Source organism: Echinops telfairi, unplaced genomic scaffold, assembly GCF_000313985.2.
Source record: "Echinops telfairi isolate 266 unplaced genomic scaffold, ASM31398v2 ScPeMD7_7468;HRSCAF=8506_0, whole genome shotgun sequence".
NCBI classification, from domain to species: domain Eukaryota; kingdom Metazoa; phylum Chordata; class Mammalia; order Afrosoricida; family Tenrecidae; genus Echinops; species Echinops telfairi.
Window position 1 is genome coordinate 31,598,488 of NW_022111369.1, and position 24,322 is coordinate 31,622,809.

At 43.5% G+C, this 24,322-nt stretch overlaps 1 protein-coding gene across 1 annotated transcript in view; it reads left to right on the forward strand.

The window, feature by feature from the left end:
* SLC10A6 (solute carrier family 10 member 6) overlaps positions 1–24,322 on the forward strand; it is a 43,108-nt gene that overhangs the window by 5,440 nt on the left and 13,346 nt on the right. Inside the window, exons 2-4 of the mRNA XM_004703413.2 lie at positions 17,931–18,049; positions 18,931–19,019; positions 22,369–22,544. Coding sequence (XP_004703470.2) covers positions 17,931–18,049; positions 18,931–19,019; positions 22,369–22,544 — 384 coding nt within the window. The remainder of the gene's footprint in view (positions 1–17,930; positions 18,050–18,930; positions 19,020–22,368; positions 22,545–24,322) is intronic.

The following is a 24,322-nucleotide window of genomic DNA, read 5'->3' on the forward strand; positions in this document are numbered from 1 at the left end:
AAAGGGGGAACTGATTACAAGGATCTACATGTGACCTCTTCCCTGGGGGATGGACAACAGAAAAGCCATGGTATTTTCAATGGCCTCATATGCATGAGAAAGTTGGACATTGAATAAGAAAGGCTGAAAAAGAATGGATGCATTTGAATTGTGGGGCTGGAGAACAGTGAAAGTACCATAGACTGCTGAAAAGACAAGCCAACTTGTCTTGGAACAAGTATAGTCAGGGTGCTCCTTAGAGGCAAGGATGGTGAGACTTTGTCTTACATACTTTGGACATATTGTCAGAGAGACCAGTCTCAGGAGAAGGACATCATGTTTGGTAAAGAGAGGAAAGCTGTCAATGAGCTGAATACACATTCGTCAAATGGCTGTCCTTTCACGTCCCTCTTCACTCGTGGAAACAAAAAGAGGTCTCATGGAGCAAGTCAGGTGAACAAGGTGCATGGGGCAAGAGAGGCATGCTGTATTTTTGCAAAACTGGCACATAGAGATGTCTGTGTGATGGTAAAACCAGACCCCATCTGCCACAAATCAGATCTTTTGGTCAAACACCAAACACTGTTAGGCAATCTTTTCAGAACTTCTAAATAGAAAGCTCAATTAACAATCTGACCTGGTGGAACTAACTCCAAATGCACTATCCTTCTTACATAAAAAAACAACAACCCCAAAACAAAAACAAACAAGCATCCTCTTGATCTTTGATTTCACTTGATGAACTTTTCTTTGGGTGAGGTGACAATAGTGTTTTCAACTGGCTTGATTGATATTTGCCTTTGGGGTCATAAGAATAGCACCATGAACAAAAAAAAAAAAGAATAGCACCATGTCATTGGGGAAAATGTCTGGGTCGCTTCAGAGCTGTTCTTTCAATGCACAGCATGTTTCCACTGGACGTTCTTTTTGCTGGTCAGTCAGAACCTGAGGCACAAACTACACAGAGACCTTTCTCATTCCCAAATCTTCTGTTAAAATTCACTGAAGCTCTGAGAGAGTCCAGACAACTTCCCCACCTCTTCGATGGTCTGCCATCAGTCTTCGAGCACAAGTGCACACATTTTGTGCACCCTTTCATCTGTTTGGGAGGATGACAGACATCTAGAATGAGGTTTGTCATCAATCAACATTTCATCTTTTTTGAAACAAGAAAACCACTCATTCACTTGAGTTTTTCCCATAGTGCTGTCCTTGTCAGCCGTGTTCAATACCACAACCGTTTCTGTGGCATTTCTCCTGAGGAGGAAACACAATTTCACAGCCACACACCATTCTCTCAAGTTGGTCACCTCAAAAAACTAGGTTTTGGTGAAATTGCTTTTATGAAAAAATGCGTTGTTACCAGAGACAACCTTCCCAGGTGATGCCACTGGGTGAACTAACTCAGAGCAAGTTGTTCGATGCTCACCCAGTGGAAAAAATGCACACTCGGCCCAGTGGAGCTTTTTTCCATTTTTTTCGGGTGGGGGGGCTACTGCCTCATAAATAAAATGCTTAGAATTGCATCTGGCATAAAATACTCCACGAGCTGATATTACTATTCAAGATAGGAACGGAGCATCAAATCAGGAGTCCGGGCTTTCATCTTCGCTGAAGGAGCTCAGTGCCTTGGTGTGGCTAAATTCACCTTTCTGGACTTCAGCTTCCTCAATCATAAATCCATGGGCTGAAATCTCTGTCGACATTTCTTAAGCTGAAAGAACTGAAGGAAAATTCAAGACAGTGATTGTAGTCCATGAATAGGGCTCTTTCAGCCACGTTTCCTTTGGTGGTATATTGTAATTCTGGAGTCTACATGCCTGTGGCTGGAATTGTAGTGTGGAGCGTGTACTCTACTATGTCTAATACATATATTGGGGCGGGATGAAGATCTGATTTTAGTACAAGGTCAGAGTCAAGTCAGACCCTTTTCCTTGGGCGCGTTAGGACTTTACTAGAAGACGTGACTTCAGGCACCATTTTTTCCTTGAGGGTATGTTGTTCTGAGGTGCCACTGAGTAGATGTTGATAGATAGTCCCCTGGGCATAACAGAACAAAACCCTGCCTGCACAGTGCCATCCTTACAGTGGTTCTTCTGCGTGAGCCCATTGTTGCAGCCACTGCATCAGTCCATCTCCTTGAGGGTCTTCTTTTTTGCAGGAGGTATGGTTAGTATAAAAGTCATTTCTCAGTGTATAAGAGAGAAAGCTGAGGACCAACGGAAGAGCAGGTCTAATATCGCTATCTGAAGTGGTGGAGGCTGCTGAGCCCAGACACTGTGGGGTCGGGTCTCAGAGGAGAGAACTGAGAGTCTGACTGGAGACTATGGAGCTGTGGAACAGAGTGGTCTCTGGGCTGGCTTCCTGGCTCTTGGAGGTAAAGGCTTAGGACCATGTGACTGAGAGGCTGAGATTCGGGCAGAGACCTGGTTTGGGGAGCCAATAGAGATGTCATATCATTGCATAGTGCTATCTTTTCATAGATAATTGTGCAATTTCTTCCATAAACATATGCTTTCCAAAACATACATTTCCTACTTGAACTTCTTGATATGAATTCTTACACATAGATGAGTGTTACTTTTTCTTTTTCTAGACATCTGGCTTAACAAATCAGGAAACGGCGTACACGGTAAGCCATTATGTAAGAAATATGTAGGTTGAGTCCAGTTCAAGACGGCTTTCTCTTGACACGTGGAAGCTGATGAACAGAAAGCACGATGACAAACAGAGACAGCAGAGTCAGAGGCTAGTGGACACAGAGGCCCAAAGTTGGCTCACTGAATCCACTAAAGTCTGTTGAGAGCTTCTGGGATCAGCAGTGGAAGCAATAGGTGATGGAGGAATCAGACATCAGAACCAGCTGCAGCAGAAGACCAAGGCCAAAGAGGATATGGCCCTGTTCAATCTCTCTCTCTCTCTTTTATATCAAAAGTCTATGACATCAAGGAGGTGTCATCAGGCTGCAATGTCATGACAGGTTGATTTCTACACTTATCCTTACCCAAGAGTGCCTAGTTGACATAACCCCTAACCTACTGTTTGCTAATCCTGATTTATGTTAATCTGTTAACTTCCTTAATAGCCCCCCTTAACCTTGAATATTGTCTGTGAGTTCTATTGAACCCAGCATAGATGTAGAATGGCCTGGGAGGAACAGTTGGTATTAGATAGGTAAACGAGCATGGAGCTTGGAGACATGTCTGATGCTTGCCTTGTGGCAATAGGAAAGTCAGAAGAGGTCAGATATGACCACTTCCACTGTTGTTTACTACAGACAGGAGTTGCAATCTTGAAGGAGTTTATGGGCAAAACACCAAACAATGCAGGAAATATCAAAAGAAGATGGAAGGAATACACGGTCACAATACCAAAAAGATTGAGTTGACAAATAACTAGTTCAAGAAGTAGTATATGATGAAGAAATAAAGGCACTCACAGATGCAGCCCAAGCTTTCTGGAAAGTACTGGTGAAAAGCATGCTTTCAGAAATTGGCAGTGTACCAATGGAAATGTTTCAACAAAGAGACTCAGCACGGGAAACGCTCACCAATCTTCGGAAGACAGCTACTTGATCAACCAACTGGAAGAGATCAATAATGTTGTCACTGTAAAGAAAGGTGACTCAACAGAGGGTGGACATTATTAAACAATGTCGTTAATGCCACATGCAAGTACATTTTTTTCTGGAGATAATTTAAAAATGGTTGCACTGGTACAACCACAGGGAGATGCCAGAAATTCCAGCTGGATTCAGAAGAGGATGTAGAATGAGGGATATCTTTGCTGATGTTAGATTGATTTGGGCACAAAACAGAGATTTCTAAAAGGACGTTCACTTGTGTTTTATTGACTATGCAAACACATTTGACGGTGTGCATCATAACAAACTGTAGATAATGATGGAAATAATGAGAATTCCAGAACACTTAATTGTGCTCATGAGAAACCTGTACATAGTCCAAGAAGTAGCCATTAGAACAGAACAAGTGGGTACTGTGTGGCCTAATCAGCACAGATATGCATCAGGGTTTTATCCTTTCATCATACTCATTATACTTATCTGTATGCTGTGTAATTGATGTGAGAAGCTGAACTATATGAAGAACATTGCCTCAACATTCCAGAAGGCTGTAATATGCAGATAAAACAAGCTTGCTTGCTTCAAGAGGACTTGAAGCATTTACTGAGGGAGATCAAAGATAATAGTCCTGAATATTGCAGCTGTTAGATATTATGTCAACTTGATGGTACTTGTGTGGAGATAGGGGTGGAGCCCCACCTGCCAATCAAGTGACAGACTGATGACACCTCCTTGGAGGTGTGGCCTTTTGTAGACAAGTGAGAGATACTGGGAATTGCTCCTCTCTTTGCCCCTTTGTCTTCATGCTCACTGGGACTCTGCACCTGCCTCCCAGGGTGGCCCCATGTGGGCCACCTGACCTTGAGAACTGTCACCACCCTTCCATGCTTCCACCAACCTTGATCCATGCAAATCTACACCCATTGGCCTGTGGTCTTCCTGCATCCCTCTTCACCTTTCAGAATCATCCACCTGCAGGTCTGTGAGTCTAAAGAGGGCACATCTGGCTTCAGCACTCAGGACTAGAGGTGGACGAGGCTACGGTGCCTCCTTGGTGTAAAGTTGCTTCTTTTTATCTTCAAACATTTTTTATTGGCACATAATTTACATATCATACAATTCAATAGTTCAATTATTCAATCATATCAATGAGAATTATACCATCATCACTATATCAATTTTAGAACATTCCCCCGACCCCCATGGCTAAATCGCCTTTAAAATGAGTTATGCAATCTAAAGTTCCCTCTTGATATAAGGTTATTTCTTGTCCATATATGAGTGTCACTGATTTGTCACTCTAGGTGACTCAGCCTAACACAAATATGGATTATACCTCAATGTCAAGAAAACAAAAATCCTTACAATTGGACCAATAGAAAATTTCATAATAAAAAGTTTGAAGTTAGGAAGGATTTCATTTTAGTTGAGTCAACACTCAATGCCCATGGAAGCAGCGGTCAAATAATCAAGGACATCTCTTTAAAGTGCTAAATAGCAAAGATACCACTTTGAGGACTAAGGTTTCCCTTACCCAAGATATGGTACTTTAAAGTGCATCATACACATATGAAACATGGACCGTTAACAAGGTACAACAGAGAATTGATGACTTTGGATTAAGGTGTTGATGTAGAAGATTAAATATAACATAGATTGCTAGCAGAACATACACAGCTCTGCTGGTACAGCCAGAGTGCTCCTTCGAAGTGAGAATGGTGAAACTTCATCTCACATTTTTGGACATATTATCAGAATGATCTAGTTATTGGAGAAGGGTATTTTGCTTGGTTAAGTAGAAGGTCAATGAAAAAAAAGGAAGACTTCAATGCGATGGGTTGACACAGTGGCTGCAACAATGGGCTCAAAGATAATTGCGAGGATGGTGCAGGAGTGGGCAGTGTTTCATTTGATTGCATTTAGGTTGCTATGAGTCCGAATCCGCTTGGTAGCATCTAACAGCAACATCAGTACTCAAGGTCATACATTGCTTGTCACGGACTTCTTTAATTTTCCTTACTTGTTATTGTTAGGTGCCATTGAGTGGGTTCTGACTGGTCATGCCCTGTGTAGGACAGAACAACACACTGCCCACTACCGTGCCATCCGCACAATGGCTCTTGGGTTGGAACCCACTGTTGCAGCCCCTGTGTCCATTCATCTGGGCCAGGGAGCCTTCTCTTTTTCACTGCTCCCCTCATTCACCTGCATGGTGTCCTTCTCCAGTGACCAGTCTTTCCTGACAACGTGTCCAAAGTATGTGCATTGGAATTTCATCATCCTTCCCCTGAGGAGCACTCTGGTTGTACTTCTTCCAAGACAGGCCAGTTCATGGTAATTCAAAACTTTTTGCCAGCACCATAATTCAAATGCATAGATTCTCCTATAGTCTTCCTTCTTCAGTGTCCAACTTCCACATGCTTATGAGGCTGCTGAAAATACCATGTCTTGGGTCAGGCACATCTTAGTCCTCAAAGTCACATCCTTGCTTTTCAACACTTTAAAGAGGTCTGGAACAGCAGATTCACTCAATGTAATTGTGCTTGTCTGGGTAGATGAGAGAAACAAATCCACAGAAACTCCTATGTGTGTAAGAGAGAGTTTTATATAAAGGGTAATGGTACATTAAGAAAGCATCCCAATCCAGCCCAGTCCAAGCCCCTAAGTCTGATATTAGTCCATATGTCCAATACCAATCTATAAAGTCCTCTTCCGACTCGCAAAACCAATGCAATGATGCTGAATGCAGAACGATCACAGGCCAGTGGGTAGAAAGTCTTTGGATCCAGTAGCATTGTAAGCATCTCAATGCTGGCAGGGGTCGCCACGTGGCTTCTCCGGTTCCCAGGGCACGGGGATAGCAATGTCTCCAAGGGAGGGAGTTTTGTCAGTAAAGAGTCTCCAAGAGAGGGAAGAGAGAGAGAAAGTGTCTCCCATCTCCAAGGAGGAAAATACAGGCGTTCCCAGAATTCTCAGGAGAAACCATGCCTACACAGTGGCCTCATTGGCTATGGTCCAATTGACAGACTAGACTCCACCCCTTCACTCTTAATCCTCTCAAGTCCCAAATTGACATTCACATATATATATTCACATTCACATATATTATGTAACGACCACAGCAATGCATCATTAAATCTCTTGGCTGTTGCTTCTTTTTTTTAATATCATTTCATTGGGGACCCATATAACTCATCACAATCCATACATACATCAATTGTATAAAGCACATTTGTTCATTCGTTGCCCTCATCATCCTCAAAACATTTGCTCTCCACGTAAGCCTCTGGCATCAGCTCCTCATTTCCCCCCTCCCTCCCCACTCCTTCCTCCCTCATGAACCCTTGATAATTTATAAATTGTTATTTTGTCATATCTTGCCCTGTCCGACGTCTCCCTTTACCCACTTTTCTGTTGTCTGTCCCCCAGAGAGGAGGTCACATATAGATCCTTGTAATTGGTTCCCCCTTTCCAACCCACCCTCCCTCCATCTTCCTGGTATCACCACTAACACCACTGGTCCTGAAGGGATCTCCATCCTGGATTCCCTGTGTTTGCAGTTCCTGTCTGTACCAGTATACATCCTCTGGTCTAGGCAGATTTGTAAGGGAGAATTGGGATGGATCATGATAGTGGGTGGGGAGGAAGCATTTAGGAATTAGAGGAAAGTTGTATGTTTCATTGTTGGCTGTTGGTTCTATGACCATTGATTGTGGATCTGAGCAAGATTAAATTCTTGACAACTTCAATTTTTTCTCTACTAATCATTATTGTGTTAGTCTGGGCTCACTGGAATAACAAATCCAGGAACATTCACATATATATGGGAAAGAGCTTTATATCAAAGCTCTTTGTATAATATTGTATATTAAGAAAACATCTCAGTCCAGTCCAGATCAAGTCCATAAGTTCAATATTAGCCCATATGCCCCATACCAGTCTATAAATTCCTCTTCAGACTCACACAACACATGCAATGATGCTGAATGCACAAGGATCATAGGCCTGTGGGTGGAAAGTCATGTGGATCCAGTGGCGGTGGAAGCATCTCAGTGCTGGCATGGGTCTCTACATGGCTCCTTCAGCTCTAGGGTTCTGGCTGGGTTCCGCGTGGCTCCATGTGTCTTGTCAGCAGGAAGACAAAGTAGACAGAAAGTGTGTCCCACCTCTGTGGGGAAACAGAGGAAAACTCCCAGAATTCTCAGAAGAAGGCCATGACCTGATTGACAAGCTAGACTCTGCTCCTTCAGTCAAGTTGTCAGATTATGTAACTGCCACAATGCTGTTACCTGCTGGTGAAGATTTCGATCTATACTGAAGGCTCTAGTCCTTGATTTTCATTAGCAAGTGCTTCAAGTCCTCCTCACGTTCAGCAAACAAGGTTTTGTCTTCTGCATACCACAGTTTGTTTATAAGCCTTCCTTCAATCCTGATATTGCATTCTTCTTTATATAATATAGCTAGAATTTCCAGAATGTTCTTAGATGTGAACAATTGATGGGACGTTCTGGAATTAGCCCTGGCTTTGTACTGACTGATGCTATTCTCCATCGTCTCTTTCTTCACACTAGTTAAGTAAACTATTATTGACAGGCAGTAGACAAGTATGCCATTTACTCTTGGGGATGGAACACCTGACCTTGAACTTTCTTTTAGGATAGAGTCGGTTGACCTGATCTTTTTGTGTCAAGGAAACTTTATTTTGCTCCACAGTTTAGGGAGTTCACACACGCACAGACACAGACACACAAAGACACACATGGCTAATACTGCTCAAGGCAGGGTGTCTTAGGCTGGGTTGTCTAGAAAAACAAATCCCATGATGCTCATCTATGTATTAGAAAGAGCTTTATATCAAAAAGTAATTATATATCAAGAAGACATCCCAGCCCAGTCCAACTCAAGTCCATAAGCCCGTTGCTAGTCCATAAATCCCTCTCCAGAGTCACATAGCTCCAGGCTAATGATGCAGGGAAGCAAGAAGACCACAGGCCAGTGGGTACAGAACCACGTGGATCCAAAGCCAATGGAAATGTGGCCGAGTGCCGGCAGCTCTCAGGGTTGTGCGATGTATATGAGCCAACCCTGGTGGCAGGCAGGTGAAGGGGGAGAGACAGAGAGAAAGAGAGTCCCCAGTGTCACTCCTCTTATCCAAAAAGAGTTAGGACCCCAAAGAAGTGTCATCAGATTGAGACCCAATTTAGTAGGTTGGGCCCTGTCCCTGCCGTTACCTAGGAGTGTCTAATTGGCGTAATCTCTAACCATCGCACGTGGATTCCTGTGCTTAAAGGGACACTGGAGTGTGGGCAGAGGCCCAGAACACATTCCTCACAATATGATGGCCTGATCTCAGCACATACTCCATCTTTATCTTGCAAACTGGATCATTTAAAAATTTATTTTAATGAGAAAATAAATGTCTAATTTCATATATTTTTAAAGATGGTAAGGATAAACTCATAATAGTACAAAGACAAAAATACAAATGATGCATAGAAAGGGGAAAAAAAAACATTCAAAAATCCAGGGAAGAAATGTCTGTCAAGGACCCAGTAAGAGATACTTGTACCTAGAACAAATTCAGGTCGAGTCTCTGTTGAGTTCAATCCAGCATAATCTAGATTTCAATGGTCTCTGCCTAATAGTAAGGCTGTTTGAGACTCTTTTTATTTATCATCTTTAAAAATATATATATGTATGTATTTTTATTGACATATCTATTTCAATCTATCCATTCACATAGAATTCTGTTGTTTGATCCCGTTGATGGGGTTATGCAGTCATCAGTTCCCCTTTCCCCTTCCTTCCTGCCCTCTCTTCCCACACTCTCTGGGAACTATTACTCCTGTCTCTCTCTGAGGCATCATCGTGACTTCCATGTAATGAACAATCTTAAATATGCAAATTCAACATGGTTAACGCGGTAAAACACATACAGCCCTTAACAGTAAGGGGAGAACTCTTAAAGAACTGGAGGATAGTTATGTGGTTCATCATTTCACCTTGGATTTATCATTTGTTCCACGTGGCCCTTCTGAGAGGGACTGTCCAGTTATCTTACAGGTGGACTTTGGATCTCCATTGTAGCCACAGCCCTACACATAGATTTGGTTGCGTGTTTTTGAACATCTGATACCTCTTCCTGTCGACACCTCATGTTCACACAGGCTGTTGTGCTTCTTCCACGTGGGCTTTGTTGTTTCCCTGCTAGATGGCCACCTGTTTAATTACCAGCCTTTCAGACTCCAGACACTATATTGTTTGATAGCCAGGCACCATCAGCTTTCTTCACCACATTTGCTTATGCACCCATTTTGTTGTCAGCGATCATGTCAGGAAGGTATCATACAGTGCCACATTAGTAGAACAAACCATTCTTGTGCTGAGGCAAGATTTAAGTAGAACCCCAAAGTTCATCTGCTTCCTTATTACAAATGAATATATATATACATATTTAAACAAATATATATATTTATTTTTAATTTATATTTATTTCCTCCTCTACCCCATGTTATGTTTACCCATCTCTCACCTCTCAGTAGTTCCTCTCAGATACGATTCAATTGTTCAAACACGATTCAATTGTTCAAACACGACAAGAAAAGCCACACAGTCCTCACCATCAATTTTAGAACACTTACTATTCTCTCGTACCCATCATTATTGGCTCCCCCTCCCCTGACCCCCATGCCCCCCAAGAATCATTGGTCCAGTTGTTGTCTCTTTAAGGTTGCCTCTTCTGGGTATTTTGTATAGATAAGCACCAAAATAGCATATAGATAAGAGTAATGGGAGCAAAGACACAAAGCCCCTGAAGAGTCCTCCAAATAGACTTCAGATTAGGAGGAGCAGCTCCCGTAACTCCCCCAAGACCAGTGGGGAGACAGTCAGAAAAGTCAGTGGACAGACCTGGAACTATGTGGTTTTTTTCCCCCCAACCTTCTGTTTATTTTTTGTTTGGTCTCTGTTATTGTTGGGTTGCCTACTTATATAAGATAGTCATGGGAAGCAAGCTGGAGGAGAAGGGACTCAAGGTTCCGGAGGGACTGGGTGGAGAAGGAGCTGGGAAAGGAGAGTGATGAGCAAACAATGCCATAGACAGGGAACAACTAAGGAATTAAAATCAACAACAAGGCTGTAGAGATCCTGAGGGTGTTGGAGCAACAGTAATCTAGTTGAGAGGAAGTGCTAAGAGGCAGAAGTAGGGCGAGCATGATGGTGGGGCAGGAGGAAGGTGAAAAGAAAGAGGATTGATCTAGGAAGCAAAGCTATGGATAGAGGTATAAACATAGGTGTGTACATAGGTTAACACATTAATTGATAAAAATAGAGGTATTGGCCCATGTACATATATTTATATGGCAATACACTGGGGTAGTGGACATACTTTGGGCCTCTGCTCATGCCCTCCCTGAATGCAAGAACACTTTGTTCTAACAACCTGGCATTCTGTGATGCTCATCCTCCTGGCACAATCACTGAAAAATGGGTGCATAAGCAAATGTGGTGAAAAAAGCAGGTGGTGTGTGGCTATCAAAAGATACAGCATCTGGGGTCTTAAAGGACTGAAGTTAAACAAGAGGCCATCTAGCAGAGAAGCAGCAAACCCTCATGGAGGAAGCACACTAGCCTGTGCGATCATGAGGTGTCGCCAGGACTGGGTAGCAGGAATCAGAAGACTCAAAACAATCAATCAAACAAACAAACAAACAAACAAACAAACAAACAAACAAACCATATTGTTGAGAACGAGGGGGTCGAAACTCAAAGCCCATCTGTAGACAATGGGACATCCCCTCACAGAGGGGTCACAGGAAAGGGATGAGTCAATCAGGGTACAGGAAAGCACCGATGAAACACAACATATCCCTCTGGTTCCTTAAGGCTTCCTCACCCCCCAGTATCATAACCCCAGTATTGTCTTCACTGCGGGCTAGACTGGAGCATGTGCACTGGTACAGATATAAGAACTCACGACACATGGAATCCAGGAACAGGAATGGGAGTATGGATACTTGGAAGGCAGGGAGAAGGTGGGGAGAGGAGGGGAGAAAGGGGGAATGAATCATGATGATCGACACATAACCGCACCCCCCCCCACCTCCACAGGGGGACAAACAGTAGAAACCATGGGGGAAGGGAGACAGCGGTCGGTGTAAGATATGAAAATAATAATAATATATAATTTACCATGGGGTCATGAGGGTATGAGTGAGAGGGAGGGTTGGGGAGGAGCTGACACCAAGGGTTCAATAGCGAATAAATGTCTAGAAAATAATGATGGCAACATATGTACAAATGTGCTTGATACAATTGATGTATGGATTGTTACAAGAGTTGTAAGAGCCCTCAATAAAATGTTTACAAAACAAAACAACAACAACCAAAAAACAAAGAGATAGTCACAAGTCTAACAGGAAGCATGATACAGAGCAGATGAATACCTCTATGTTTAAGAGAGAGAAGGATATGTTAGAAACCATTAGACCCTTCCCTGTTTCTTTCAGGGTGGTCGCTGCTGGGCCCGGCTTACCAAACAATACTTAAGCCCTTTTAATCTTCAGCAGTCCTGTCTGAAAGGCAAGCATCCAATAAGACCATGCTGTTATTCCCGCAGTAGGGATGGAGTGGTCTAGCGCCTCCCCACCCAAACCCGAGTTATGTCTTTAGTCTTTCGGTGTGGCCCTCTAATGAGGAATTGCCTACCAGTTCAGATGGGGTGCCAGGTGCTTTAGTTATGTCTTTAGTCTTTCGGTGTGGCCCTCTAAAGAGGAATTGCCTACCAGTTCAGATGGGGTGCCAGGTGCTTTCCCGCAAGTCAGAAGTCTACGTTTGAGATTCCTTGGGGACTTCGTGCTTTCACTCCCATCACCTTGGGTTGACCTCAGGTAAGCGGGTCAGACTGTCCAAACTGTGTCACCAGGGCCATCGACTGCAGTGCTGTCATCCAGGGAGATACTGGCCCGTGGCTAGAGCACAGCTGTCAGAGGCTCAGCCTGACTGGGCACTCTGCAGACGGGCTTTGGTCTCCCATCATCCCTCATAGCCCTCCACTAACTGGATGTTCATAATTTTATATTTTTTTATGTCAGTCTTCCTGATTTTGCTAGATTTGGAATTAAAATAACATTTGAGCTATTTAAATTTCAATTTACTGTCCTAATTGACACTATATTTTAATATAACACATTTTTTACAGTGGGGTTGAAAATTTTCTATTATTTTTCAATGTATTTTTTGTGCACATTTCGAAGCCTCTTCTTATGTCATTTTTCTTGTTTTAAGGGCGGCTCAGGATTTACTTATTTGTCCAGACATGTTTAATCGGTCTCATTATTCTCTGTAATCGTTTGGGAATGATGATGCTATATATTTCTTAGTACAAGTAGAGTCTTGTTATAGTGAAGTAATACTTTAGAAGCAAATTTATTCTTTAAAAAAATTTTTTAATAGATGTCCATTTTTATATTAGAAAAAATTACAGGGCTCCATATCACAAATGTGACACTTTCCCTTCAGACATCCACAGCGTCCACCATGGCGATGCCCTATTACACTCTCCGAGTGGTGGCGTTTCTATCGGTGCTCAACAACAAAGGGGCCAGACAGCGTAATTAAGGAAGAGGTGTGGGACCTGCCCTGCCCGTGTGCCAGTCATAGGCAAATTTATTCTTATTACTGTCATTTGAACAAGCAAGTCAGCCAGTTAGCAGCATCCTCTGTTTATGCTACTTTTGCATTTCATTGCAGAAAATGAAAGGTGTGACTTCCTATTGCATTTACCTAAGTTGATTGTGTGCTCGTACAGCTTCCTTGGTATTTATTACAGTCGACAGAAAACCAGGACCATCTATATAGCCCCTGACAATTACTGTGACCATCACAGACTTGATCCAATGTACAAATGATGGAAACAAGAACCTCTCTAGCTGAGGATACAGACTCAATGTGATATGAATCTCACACTTTGCTTCCCATAATTAAAAATATTACCTTTCTGCTTGTTTGAGCCAAAGCCATGCAGATGGCATAGGCTAGTTTTCCTGAAGTTCAAGATCAAAGTGATTTCATATGGAATACCTTTCAGGACCTAGTAATTTGGAGAGCCAAGGAATGTAGCACTCTAGAGGCCAAGAATGTAGAGAGGCTTCTCAGGCCTCTGACTGACTAGCAGGGGTCCTCAAACTTTTTAAACAGGGGGCCAGTTCACTGTGCCTCAGACCTGTTGGAGGGCCGGACTATAGTTTTAAAGAAAAACTATGAACAAATTCCTATGTACACTGCACATATCTTATTTTGAAGTACAGAAACAAATGGGGTAAAAACACCCGGCGGGCGGGATAAATGTCCTCGGGCCGCATGTGGCCCGCGGGCCCGGTAGAGTTTTGAGAGCTCTGGCAAATGGAGGACCTTCATTTATTGTGTCTTCTACATAGGCAGAAAAGTCTATGCTCACACTACAAAGTAGGACAAAATAATTTAAAGCAATTTAAAACTTCATATAGAACAAAAAAGTGTGAGAAATGCTAAGATAAGTTTGAAAAGGAAAATTCACGTGGAAGCTTTGCTCTCCTATATATATAAGTTTATTTTGAAAACTCTGTAATTAAAACAGAAATTTGCTTAGAAAAAAAAAGCAGCGATTGACCAGCATCATAGAAGAGCATTCGAGAAACTATTTTTAATACATTGGGAACCTGTTCTATGATAAAGTTGGCACTTCATTTTAGTGGAAAGTGAGGGTTTATTTAGGAAATGGTGTCACCACAACGGCTTGTCAATATCCTACTTCCATGATGTGGATTCCGACCCACAGTGATCCTGTAGAACAGAGCAGACCTGCGCCTGTTCCCTTTTGAGGCTGACAGTCTTCACAGGAGTGGGAAGCTTCATTGTTCTCCTGCGGAGACCTCAGGGGTTCATTTGTCCTGTATTCCCTGTGTTTCCAGTTCCCATCTGTACCAGTGTATGTCCTCTGATCCAGCTGGATTTGTAAGGTAGAATTTGGATCATGATAGTGTGGGGAAGGAAGCATTTAAGAACTAGACAAAACAAAAAACAAAAAAACTAGAGAAAAGTTGTATGTTTCATCGTTGCTACACTGTCCCCAGACCGGCGCATCTCCTCCTCAAGACCCTTCTGTAAGGGGATGTCCAGTTGCCCACAAATGGCCTTTGGATCCCCTCTCTGCACTCCCCTCATTCAAAATGATGTGATTTTTGTTCCTTGATGCTTGATAACTGATCCCTTTGACACCTCGTGATCACACAGGCTGGTGTGCTTCTTCCATGTGGGCTTTGTTGCTTCTGTGCTAGATGGCCCCTTGTTTACCCTTAAGCCTTTAAGATGCCAAACGCTAAATCTTTTGATAGTTGGGCAACATCAACTTTCTTCACCACATTTGCTTATGCTACCATTTGTCCTCTGCCATCGTACTGGGGAGGTGAGCACATAATAATATGATTTTTCCTTTTTTGATGCCTGGAATCTGATTCCTTTGACACCTGTGATCATTCAAGCTGGTGTGCTTCTTCCGCATGGGCTTGGTTGCTTCTCAACTAGATGGCTGCTTGTTTATCTTCAAGCCTTTAAGACCCTAGATGCTACATCTTTTAATAGCTGGGCACCCTCAGCTTTCTTCACCACATTTGTTTATGCATCCATTTGTCTTCAGTGATCATGTCGGGAAGGTGAGCATCATGGAATGTCAACTTAATACAACAAAGTGTTGTTTCATTGAAGGAGTACTTGAGTGGAGGCCCATTGTCCATCCGCTACCTTAGATCTAAACCTATAAATATATACACATAGATTTGTTTCCTCCTCATCATAAATAGTTTACATATGTACATGCCTGTATTCAGAACTCTATAAATGCCCTTTACCTCCTAGTTCTTTCCTCTATTTCCTTTTACTTTCTTCTTGCCCCACTATCATGCTCTGCCTTCATTTGGGTTTCAGCATTTCCTCTCAGTTACCAGGTCTCCTACACCCTCCTTGCCACTGATTTTGGACCACTTGTTGTTCCCTTGTCCCTGAGTTTGTTAACACCACTTCCTTCCCCCTACCCAAATCCCCCTCTCCCTTGTCCCCCAGAACAGTCAGCCCGGTTGTTTTCTCCTCCAGATTGTTTATCTAGGTATGCTCCCTTCTTGATTCACTCCATTTTGGGGGGTTCAGACCACGCTGCTTCCCCGCCATGTGACCCCAGAAATGTCCTCTATCGCAGTCTGCTCCAGTAAGGGGACAGCATGATACGTGCTGTTGTCATTTGCCCAGTCCCCATTGTGTCCCAATTGCTCCCAGCAGGGAAGTCATCCTCTAAGCCAGCGTGAAGCCCAGTCTGACTTCCTTCTCTTCCTCCCTCCATGAGGGTGTGGCATGCTGGGCCCTCTCCCCAACTTGCTCTCCGCCAAACCGACTTCCATGGAGGGGGTCAGTTTGGCTCTGGTTGGGGCCAGCCCTGTAGCTCTCTCTTTTCATGCATTCTTCCATGTGACCACGCTGTCCTCATGGTTTGGAGTCTCATACTTTATACTATGTTACAAACTTTAGATGAGTTGAAACCATAAATGTAAAATTCGACTATAAAGATGTAACACGTTGGGAGCAATGAAGGCAGAGCCTCCCTCTCCCCAGTGAGGCTTTGCTCTTCAGTCCCCAGGCCACCTGCTAAGTCATAAAACTGCATGTAGTTTATAAGGGACCCTCGAACGAGACTAGTTTGAACTGTGCAGGCTCACTTAGCCGGTTGCTTTTGGGGTGAGCTCAAGTATTGAGACTAGCCTCTTAAAATGGCATGCCGCGCTAATCATCAATAAGTTTAGCCTTTAAAAAATAAATGTGAGTTTGCTTTGCTTTTTCTCCCACTCTCACTGGTACCTTCTATTGCTCCCCGAGTCAGGGTGTTTGGTGGTAATCCAGGCTGTGGTTAGCATGCGCCCTTAATCCTTGGGACTAATTTCTTCCCCGAACCTTTGGTTCCTTTCACTCTCCTTTGCTCCAAATGGGAAGAATCTAATACTTGTATATTAGCTCTTAAGACTGCAGACTCTACTCACTCAACTAGAATGTAGAACAAGAACCTTGTCTTGAAGAATTCAGTTAGGACAATTGACCTAGTTGTCTCATGGTCCTGAGGAAATTCAACAAAGGCTTAATTTACGAGGGCCCTGCAAATGGATTTTGGGTTTTCATGGCCATCCATAGCCTTCTGCAAACTGGGTGCTGATCAATTCAGTCCTGAGACCATCCTCTCCTTCAGATTTGGATTTTATTACTTACAATCTTTGGATCACCTGGGCTGATGTGCTGCTTCCTTGTGAACTTAGTTGTTGCCTCACTCAGATGACTGCTTGCTTGAAGATAAGCCTTTAAGACTTCAGGTGCTATTCTCTCGCAAATCAAAAATAGCTGGGCACTGTTTGATTTGCTGCCCACACTTTGCAACAAGACCCATATCTTCCGAGACTTCTTCATTAGGGTGAGGTTCGACCAGGGCCATGTCATAAGAACACGTGTGCAAGTAACTCAGTAGGAATGTTATGGCATGTGGTAATGATTTCCCTTTTACCTAGTGGGCAGTTAGGATCCACAGTGACAATGAATCAAAGGATTTGAGGCTGATGTAAAGACCAGGGGCAAGGGACAGGGTACACAACCATTACATTGTTGGCTCTTTTAGAGCAAGGCTTCTTTTCGTGCTGAGCAGTCTGTGTAGGGCAAGAAGATTCTCAAATAAATAAGAGTGAATTAGTTGATGGATGGTAAGAAATGCTGGGAAGTTTTTCTAGGCCACAGTGATTGGATTGAGCTGAAGAAGCAGGTCAGGGTCCCGCTTCCCTGCAGGTACCTGGAGGTCACCAGCTGCCCCCCCTGAAATGAGGAGACCAAAGAACAATGCCTGGAATCCCTTGACTCCCTGAGAATCGCTAGGCCTACCTGCCAGAGCTGATCAACTACATCCTGGGCCATAAACCTTGCTGCTGCAGCATGAATCTCCCTCTCCCCACTTTCCTTTAAAGACTCCGGACCCCAGGCAAACCCCCTATTCCCCTGGGCTACTTGCTAGACCATGGGGCTTCCTGGGAGCTCCCCCCTAATAAAGCTATTTCTGTTTCTGCTCTCCCTTTGTCCATCTCCCTGTGCCTCAGTTTACCTCTCATTCATCCTGTGCCTCAGTTTACCTCTCACACAGCTTCTTTCCTCTTGCCCCAATTTGTTTAATATAAACCAACAAGAAGAGAACATCAAGTAATTGATCCTGAGTTATCACTAAGAAATTGTGTCCCGAGAGTTGCTTTTGATAAAGAGTGTCTACTTAATTCCAAACTCTGCCTACTAAGTATCATTGCCATTTTACTTTCAGCATCAGCATGACCGCCTGCTCCACAGTTGCTGCCCTGGGATTGATGCCTCTCTGCCTTTATTGCTACAGCTGGTCCTGGAACCATGACCAGAACCTCACCATCCCCTATCAGAGCATAGGTCTGTACTGGGCTCACAAAATACATAGAAACACCAATGTCATAACAATAGCTCTCATCAACAACACAGGCCTTTTATGCAGGGATTTTTATGTATTGTCTAATCTACTTGTCTAAATAACCCTACAGTATTGCTTCCATTATTAGATCTATTGCCTAGATTTTCAGACTCAACAGTGCTCATTCACTTGGCCAAGATCATGGGTTAAGTACAGATGTTTGATTCTAATTTGGACATCTGAGTTCAAACTGCAGAGTTTAAGCCAACACTAGTTCATTTAGGAAAACAAAGAAAACCAGAGAACTTACTTAAAACAGTTTTCTAAAATGTATTTAATTCGATTACAGAGCAATTGAACAATGATCCAGTAGCTCTATCACCTTATTTGCTGTTTGCTCCCACACGTCACCTTTCCCATCGCTGTGAGCTTTGACGTCTTTACTGACTGCGTTACACGTGCTCCCTGGTGATTTTAAAGTCCCTCCATACATCAGACCATGCTCAAGGTCTAGATCCCTGAATGTTATAGCTGTCTCAAACCATCCGGTCTCTGACAGTCCTACTCTAGGTTGGCCAGACCCTTTGGCAAAGGGATGTGACTAGGATCCTTAAAACTCTTTAAGTGTTCACTTCGATTCTCATGTAGACAGAGGTGTTTGCAGGGTGACTACCCCTGGCCAGGTGTGTGATGGTAGTGGTAGTCTACTCATGACACATACCCTTCAAACAATGTCTTCTAAAGATTTGAAAACGTCATTTGAGGTGGCTGTCAAAATAAAATGCAGAGCCAATGGAAGCTGGTATCTAATTGGAATAGAAATTGTTGAGGAGGACTGAGCAGTCAGGGCAGGACACTTGCTGACAGATGTTCCTTCTCTCAGGAATTACTCTGGCATGCCTGACTATTCCCGTGGCCTTCGGTATCTACGTGAATTACAGATGGTCAGAACACTCCAAAGTCATTCTCAAGGTAAGGGACTCTGTGACATAGCAGGTAAGCACCTTCTCTGTCTCAGAAACCTGGCAGACAGACACGGGTAATGACTGGCACAAACTGGCTATTTGCACCCGGTAACTTTCCTTACACACCCTGCAGTGTGGATGCCAGCTTCCAAACTTCCTCCCTTTCTGTAACCCTGGCTTTGTCACTCCAGAGGTCCATACACCAAGGCTAGTGACATCCTGGTGAGTAGGGGACTTTTGTTTCATTGAGAGAAAAGCTTAGGTGCGTGTATGTGGGCGCAGAGAGAGTCTGGAGCCAGTGCATGCCCAGGGCTGCGCATGATCACTCTCAAGTTGAAAGCTACTCCCAAGTGCATGAAATAGAGCCCCAGTGTTTAAGGAAGTGCTGGCTTGGTGGAAAAGCAAGACAGAGGGTTGTCTTTCAGAAACATTTTATTTTTTGGACAACCTCTACATTTGTGGTTTGCACAGATAAACAAAGGCTGGACATATGAATGGACATGCCTGTTTAAATGAAACCACCCCAAAAGGATTGAGGGGCTTAGCCACCAAATCATTGTAACGAGAACCTCCTCAGCGTGGCAGGGTTGCAGTTGGTCTGCTCAGGGGACAATCATGTGCCCCTGTTAAGAGATTCTTAAAGAGCCAGAGAGGCTCTCACATCTATTATTGCCATATCAGTTGGAGAAAATATCCAATAATGGCTCACTGAAAACTTATTCCATCAAGCTGATTCCAGCTCACAGTGCATCTACAGGGCGGAGCAGAACCGCCACCGTACGTGTCTGCGACTGTAAGTCGTTCGGGAAGCAGAAGTCTCATCTTTCTCCCGAGGAGTAGATGGTGAGTTAGAACTGCTGGTCCAGTGGGTAACGACCCAGCTGTAACCGTCTCTTCCATCGGGGCTCTTCTTCAATAACGGCAGTGCGTGGTTAGGACTGACTTTACGAACAGAGGAGACATCGGTTGTGGCCACCTCTTACTTTCCGACTCCTCTGCCTTCAATTACTTTTCTTAAAATGGCATCCTGCGCCAACAACAAAGTCATGATTTGGGGGTTTCTATCTTCTCTCACGTCCATCAGATACATTTCTTATCTAGCAGCCTTGTCAACTGTGAAGAATAGAAGGACATAGGACTTGTGACAGAAAGTACTTTAAAATATAAATGTTCTAGAGCACCTCACTGGAAAAAAATTAAAGTAATTTAGTTATGATGTTAGGATACTTTCATTCTGTTTTCTTTCATTTTGAGATCTGATAATTTATTGAAGAAACTAGCTTTTCTCATTTGATCTTGGTAGATTTTTAAGCTTTGAAATCCACTGTTGGTAAAAGATGAAGAGTATTTTTACTATCGGAGGCCTTTCTTTGTGTATTCCAGCATCCTCCCCATAGCAGGGGCTCACTAGGCTCCTGTAATCAGGATCCCCGTAGCACACCTGTCATGCACTGGTTTTCCCTTCTTATCCCCCATACTCTCAATCATCTAAAATCTAAGTTCCAAACTGTAACAAGGTGCATAGTTTGCAGTCTCTATGATATGAATGGAAACTTGTCAGAATTCTGATCCTCTCCCCTTCCCCCGCCCCCAAATAAGGAGAATTGGTGGCATAGGGGTTACACATTGGCCTGCTAACCATAAGGTCAGCAGTTCAAAACCACTGGCTGCTAGTTATTGAGGAGAAATATGGGGAATCTTTACACTGCTGAAGAGTTACAGTCTTCGTTACACCCACAGGGCAGTTCTACTCTCTTATCGGGTCCGTGGACATTGACTCCATGACAGTGAGTTTGAGTTTCGTATTGACTCTGGGCCCATCTGCCTTCATGTCTTATTGGAAACTCTAACCACTGGAAATGTGTGTGTGTGTGTGTGTGTGTGTGTGTGTGTGTGTGTGTTTAATAAAAGTAAGAGATAGTACTCATTTGGGAAAGGATAGACGTCAGAGCTTTTCACACTAGCCCAATAGTGGCTCAGATTGTCTAAAGTCAAGCGGGTAAATTCCACCAGGGGCAAAGAAGGGCAGAGGAAGCCCCTGGGGGCGAAGGGGTGGAGGGAGGAGGGCCACCATGGTCAGGCAGGTCTTAGACAAGAGGCTACCAGGTGGGAGCTCGGAGGTGTTATATGCATATTTGTCAGATTTCACTTATCTCCAAAATTCAACTCCCCAATCTTTCTAGCCACAATCCCCTTCTGAAGGAAAAAAGGAATCCTGATGTTCAAACGAGGAGACATTGCTTTATCTCCCACTCTACCAGTCTATGGCTTCTTAGTGTCCTAGTGATACCGGAATGGAAATGCCAACAGTGGGAGGTTTTACAGACCGCATAGTTATTTTCTCATGATTCAGGAAGCTAGACTTCAGAGCGCAGGATGTGGCTCCCGGAGGAGGTCAATTTCTAGGAGGTGGACATTGTTGGAATTCCTGGGTGTGTCCCTTCCTCAGGTAGCATCTCTCTCCCCCCAGTGTTCTGGTGTCTCTCTTGCTAAATATATGTCAGGAGTGATAAGGTCACACACTGGTATGACCTTCACTGGTTGCCTTATGAAAAATGATCACATTCCCTCCACAGGATAGGGCTTGGCTTTCCAACACACATTTTGTTGCTGTTAGATGCCATCAAGTTCATTCCGACTCATAGGAACACGGTGTCCAACAGAACAACAACTGCCCGGCCTGGCTCAGCCCACCCCGTTGTTACATGGGCGCCATCTCAGGGAGGATGTTCGTCTTTTCACGACCTTCCCATTCAGGGAGCATGTTTTTCTTCTTCAGAGAAGGGCAGAGACATGAAGTCTTGTCAACCTCCCAAGGTGCAATTCAACTGTACTTCTGAAATAAATGTGTGCGTTCTTCTGGCAGTCCATGCTCTGGTTAATTCCTTGCCCGTAATATATTCCAAATACCTCCAATGTTCTCCAACTCTTCTCGGTCATTCTGCAGCTTCACGTCTTTATGGGGCAACGGAAACCCCATGCTGGCGTCAGGCACACCTTAGTCCTCAATGTGACACTTCTGCTTTTTAACACAACAGACGGGGCTTGTGCAGGTGATTTTCCCAGCGCAATGTGTCATTTGATTTCTTGACTGTGGCTTCCAGGAGCGTTGATGGTGGACCCCAGGAAAATGAAGCACCTGTCTTGGGGGAAAGATAATTCACTCCATAATACGGAGCTGGGCCGCCTCAGGTTCTTCCTCTGGAAAATGAGATTGGATTAGCTGCTTCTCAGCCCTCTCTTTGTCCCAAAGTTTATAAATTCCAAGCCGCGCCGTGCAGTGATGGGTTTTGGTTCTGCCACGGTCGCAAAGAGCATGCTGGTGACGTGTGTTTGGCTTTGACGGTTTGCTCTAGATTGGAGCCGCTGTCGGCGGGGTGCTCCTCGTGCTGGTTGCCGTGGCTGGTTTGGTGCTGTCGAAAGGAGCCTGGACTTCGGACTTCAAGCTTCTGATCATCAGTTTCATCTTTCCGAAGATCGGCCATCTTTCGGGCTTTCTGCTGGCACGTCTGGCCCGCCAGTCTTGGCAGAGGTACGGTTATATGATCCATATGCTTTTTCAAGGATGGTAAGCTAACCAGAGTCTCCGGCAGGTTTTGCTGCCTGGCTGTGTCTGGAGACATGAAGAGTTTTGACGTAAATGGTGACTGTAACAGTCTAGCTCAGCATCAAGACGGTGACCAGACCACCGCTCATTCTGTAAACGGAAGCGAAGACCAAATTGATGGGAAGATGCAATCTGGGAAATCAAGAGCAGGTGCCACTCACTCACACGGGACACATTTTTCTTAGTCTAGTGACTCAGTAGGAGGAGTGAGATGGTTTTATTAAACAGAGGGATTGTTCTGTGGCCTGAACATTCTGTTGCATGGCACAATCAAGAGACTGTCTGTATCCAATGTTTGGGCCAAATATTTTTAAAAAGTTCTAATCACAAGGAACAAAAGGAAGAAGACAAAGTTGTGAAACAGAAAGGAAACTGTTTCAAATACTGTCATCAAAAGCTGGGGCATGTAATTTAGAAGCAGTGCAAAATTGAAAAATGACAATACGTCATGCTTGGATGCCTGTAATGAGATTAGTGATGTCTTACAATGATTGTGGGAACATACAGGTAGAATCAGTAGCCTTATAAATATTATAGCTATCAACTTAATGATTTCACTTGTAGAAATCAGTCCTAAAGTTACTACTATCATGTATACACAGGAATATTGATGTGCTAAGATGTTAATTGCAAGCTATTTATAAATAAAAAACCATGGAAGCAATTTAAGTACTGAACAATAGGGAGATCTTTACTTCATGATGTGTCTCTGTGATGAAATATGATGCATTAATTTTAATGATTTTGCAAAATATTCAAGAGATAAACTGGAATTTAAAAGGATAATATAGCAAAACTTGATATTCTCTTACAAGAAGGATTCTGAAACAGGATTCATACCTCATACTACACAAATTAACTGAAATGGAACAAAGACCTAAATGTTAAAGCTAAAATTAGAAAGTCCTAGGGAAATAATATACGGACAAAACTCTCACTCAGTGCTGTTGAGTCATGGCTGGCTTCTAGTGACCCTTGAGGGCAGGCTAGAACTACCTCTGTGGGTTTCCGAGACTGTACCTCGTGATGGCAATAGAAAGCCCCACTTTTCTTGCTCAGAGTGACTGGTAGTGGTACAAACTGCTGACCTTGCACAGGGCTCCATGGGCAAAGCTGGGGCCTAGTTTCTGACATAGCTGTCCTACCAAACAGAACTACCATGGAGGACAGCCGAAGGTAAGCTAGTTACCTGCAGCCTCCTAGAAATTAAATAGCTTTGTTCATCAAAAGACTTTTCCAAAAGAGAAAAAAATATAGACTGAAAAAGAAAGGGGGGTTGAGGGGCAACATGTCTGACAAGGGTCTAAAATATATAGAAAACTTCAATAACTTAACAACAAAATACAAATAATCCAGTTTATAAGTAGGCACAGAATATAAACAGATGCTTCATCACAGAGGACACATGGCAGCTTAAAAACATGTGAAGACGTGCTTGTGATCATTAGCCATGAGAAAGATTCAAATCAGAACTAAAATACTATCTCACCTCTCAAAGCGGTACTGATCAAAAAAACAAAAATACAAGCAATGTGGGTGAGGTTGTGGGAGACTGGGACTCTTACACACTGCTAAACAAGACTGTGCAGTGGATCACCGACTGTGGAAAATGGCATGGCGCTTCTCTTTAAAGCGCGGCATCACAATGCCTTTGAACCCACCAATCCCTCTCTTAGGGATCGAAGAAATCAAACCCAAACTCA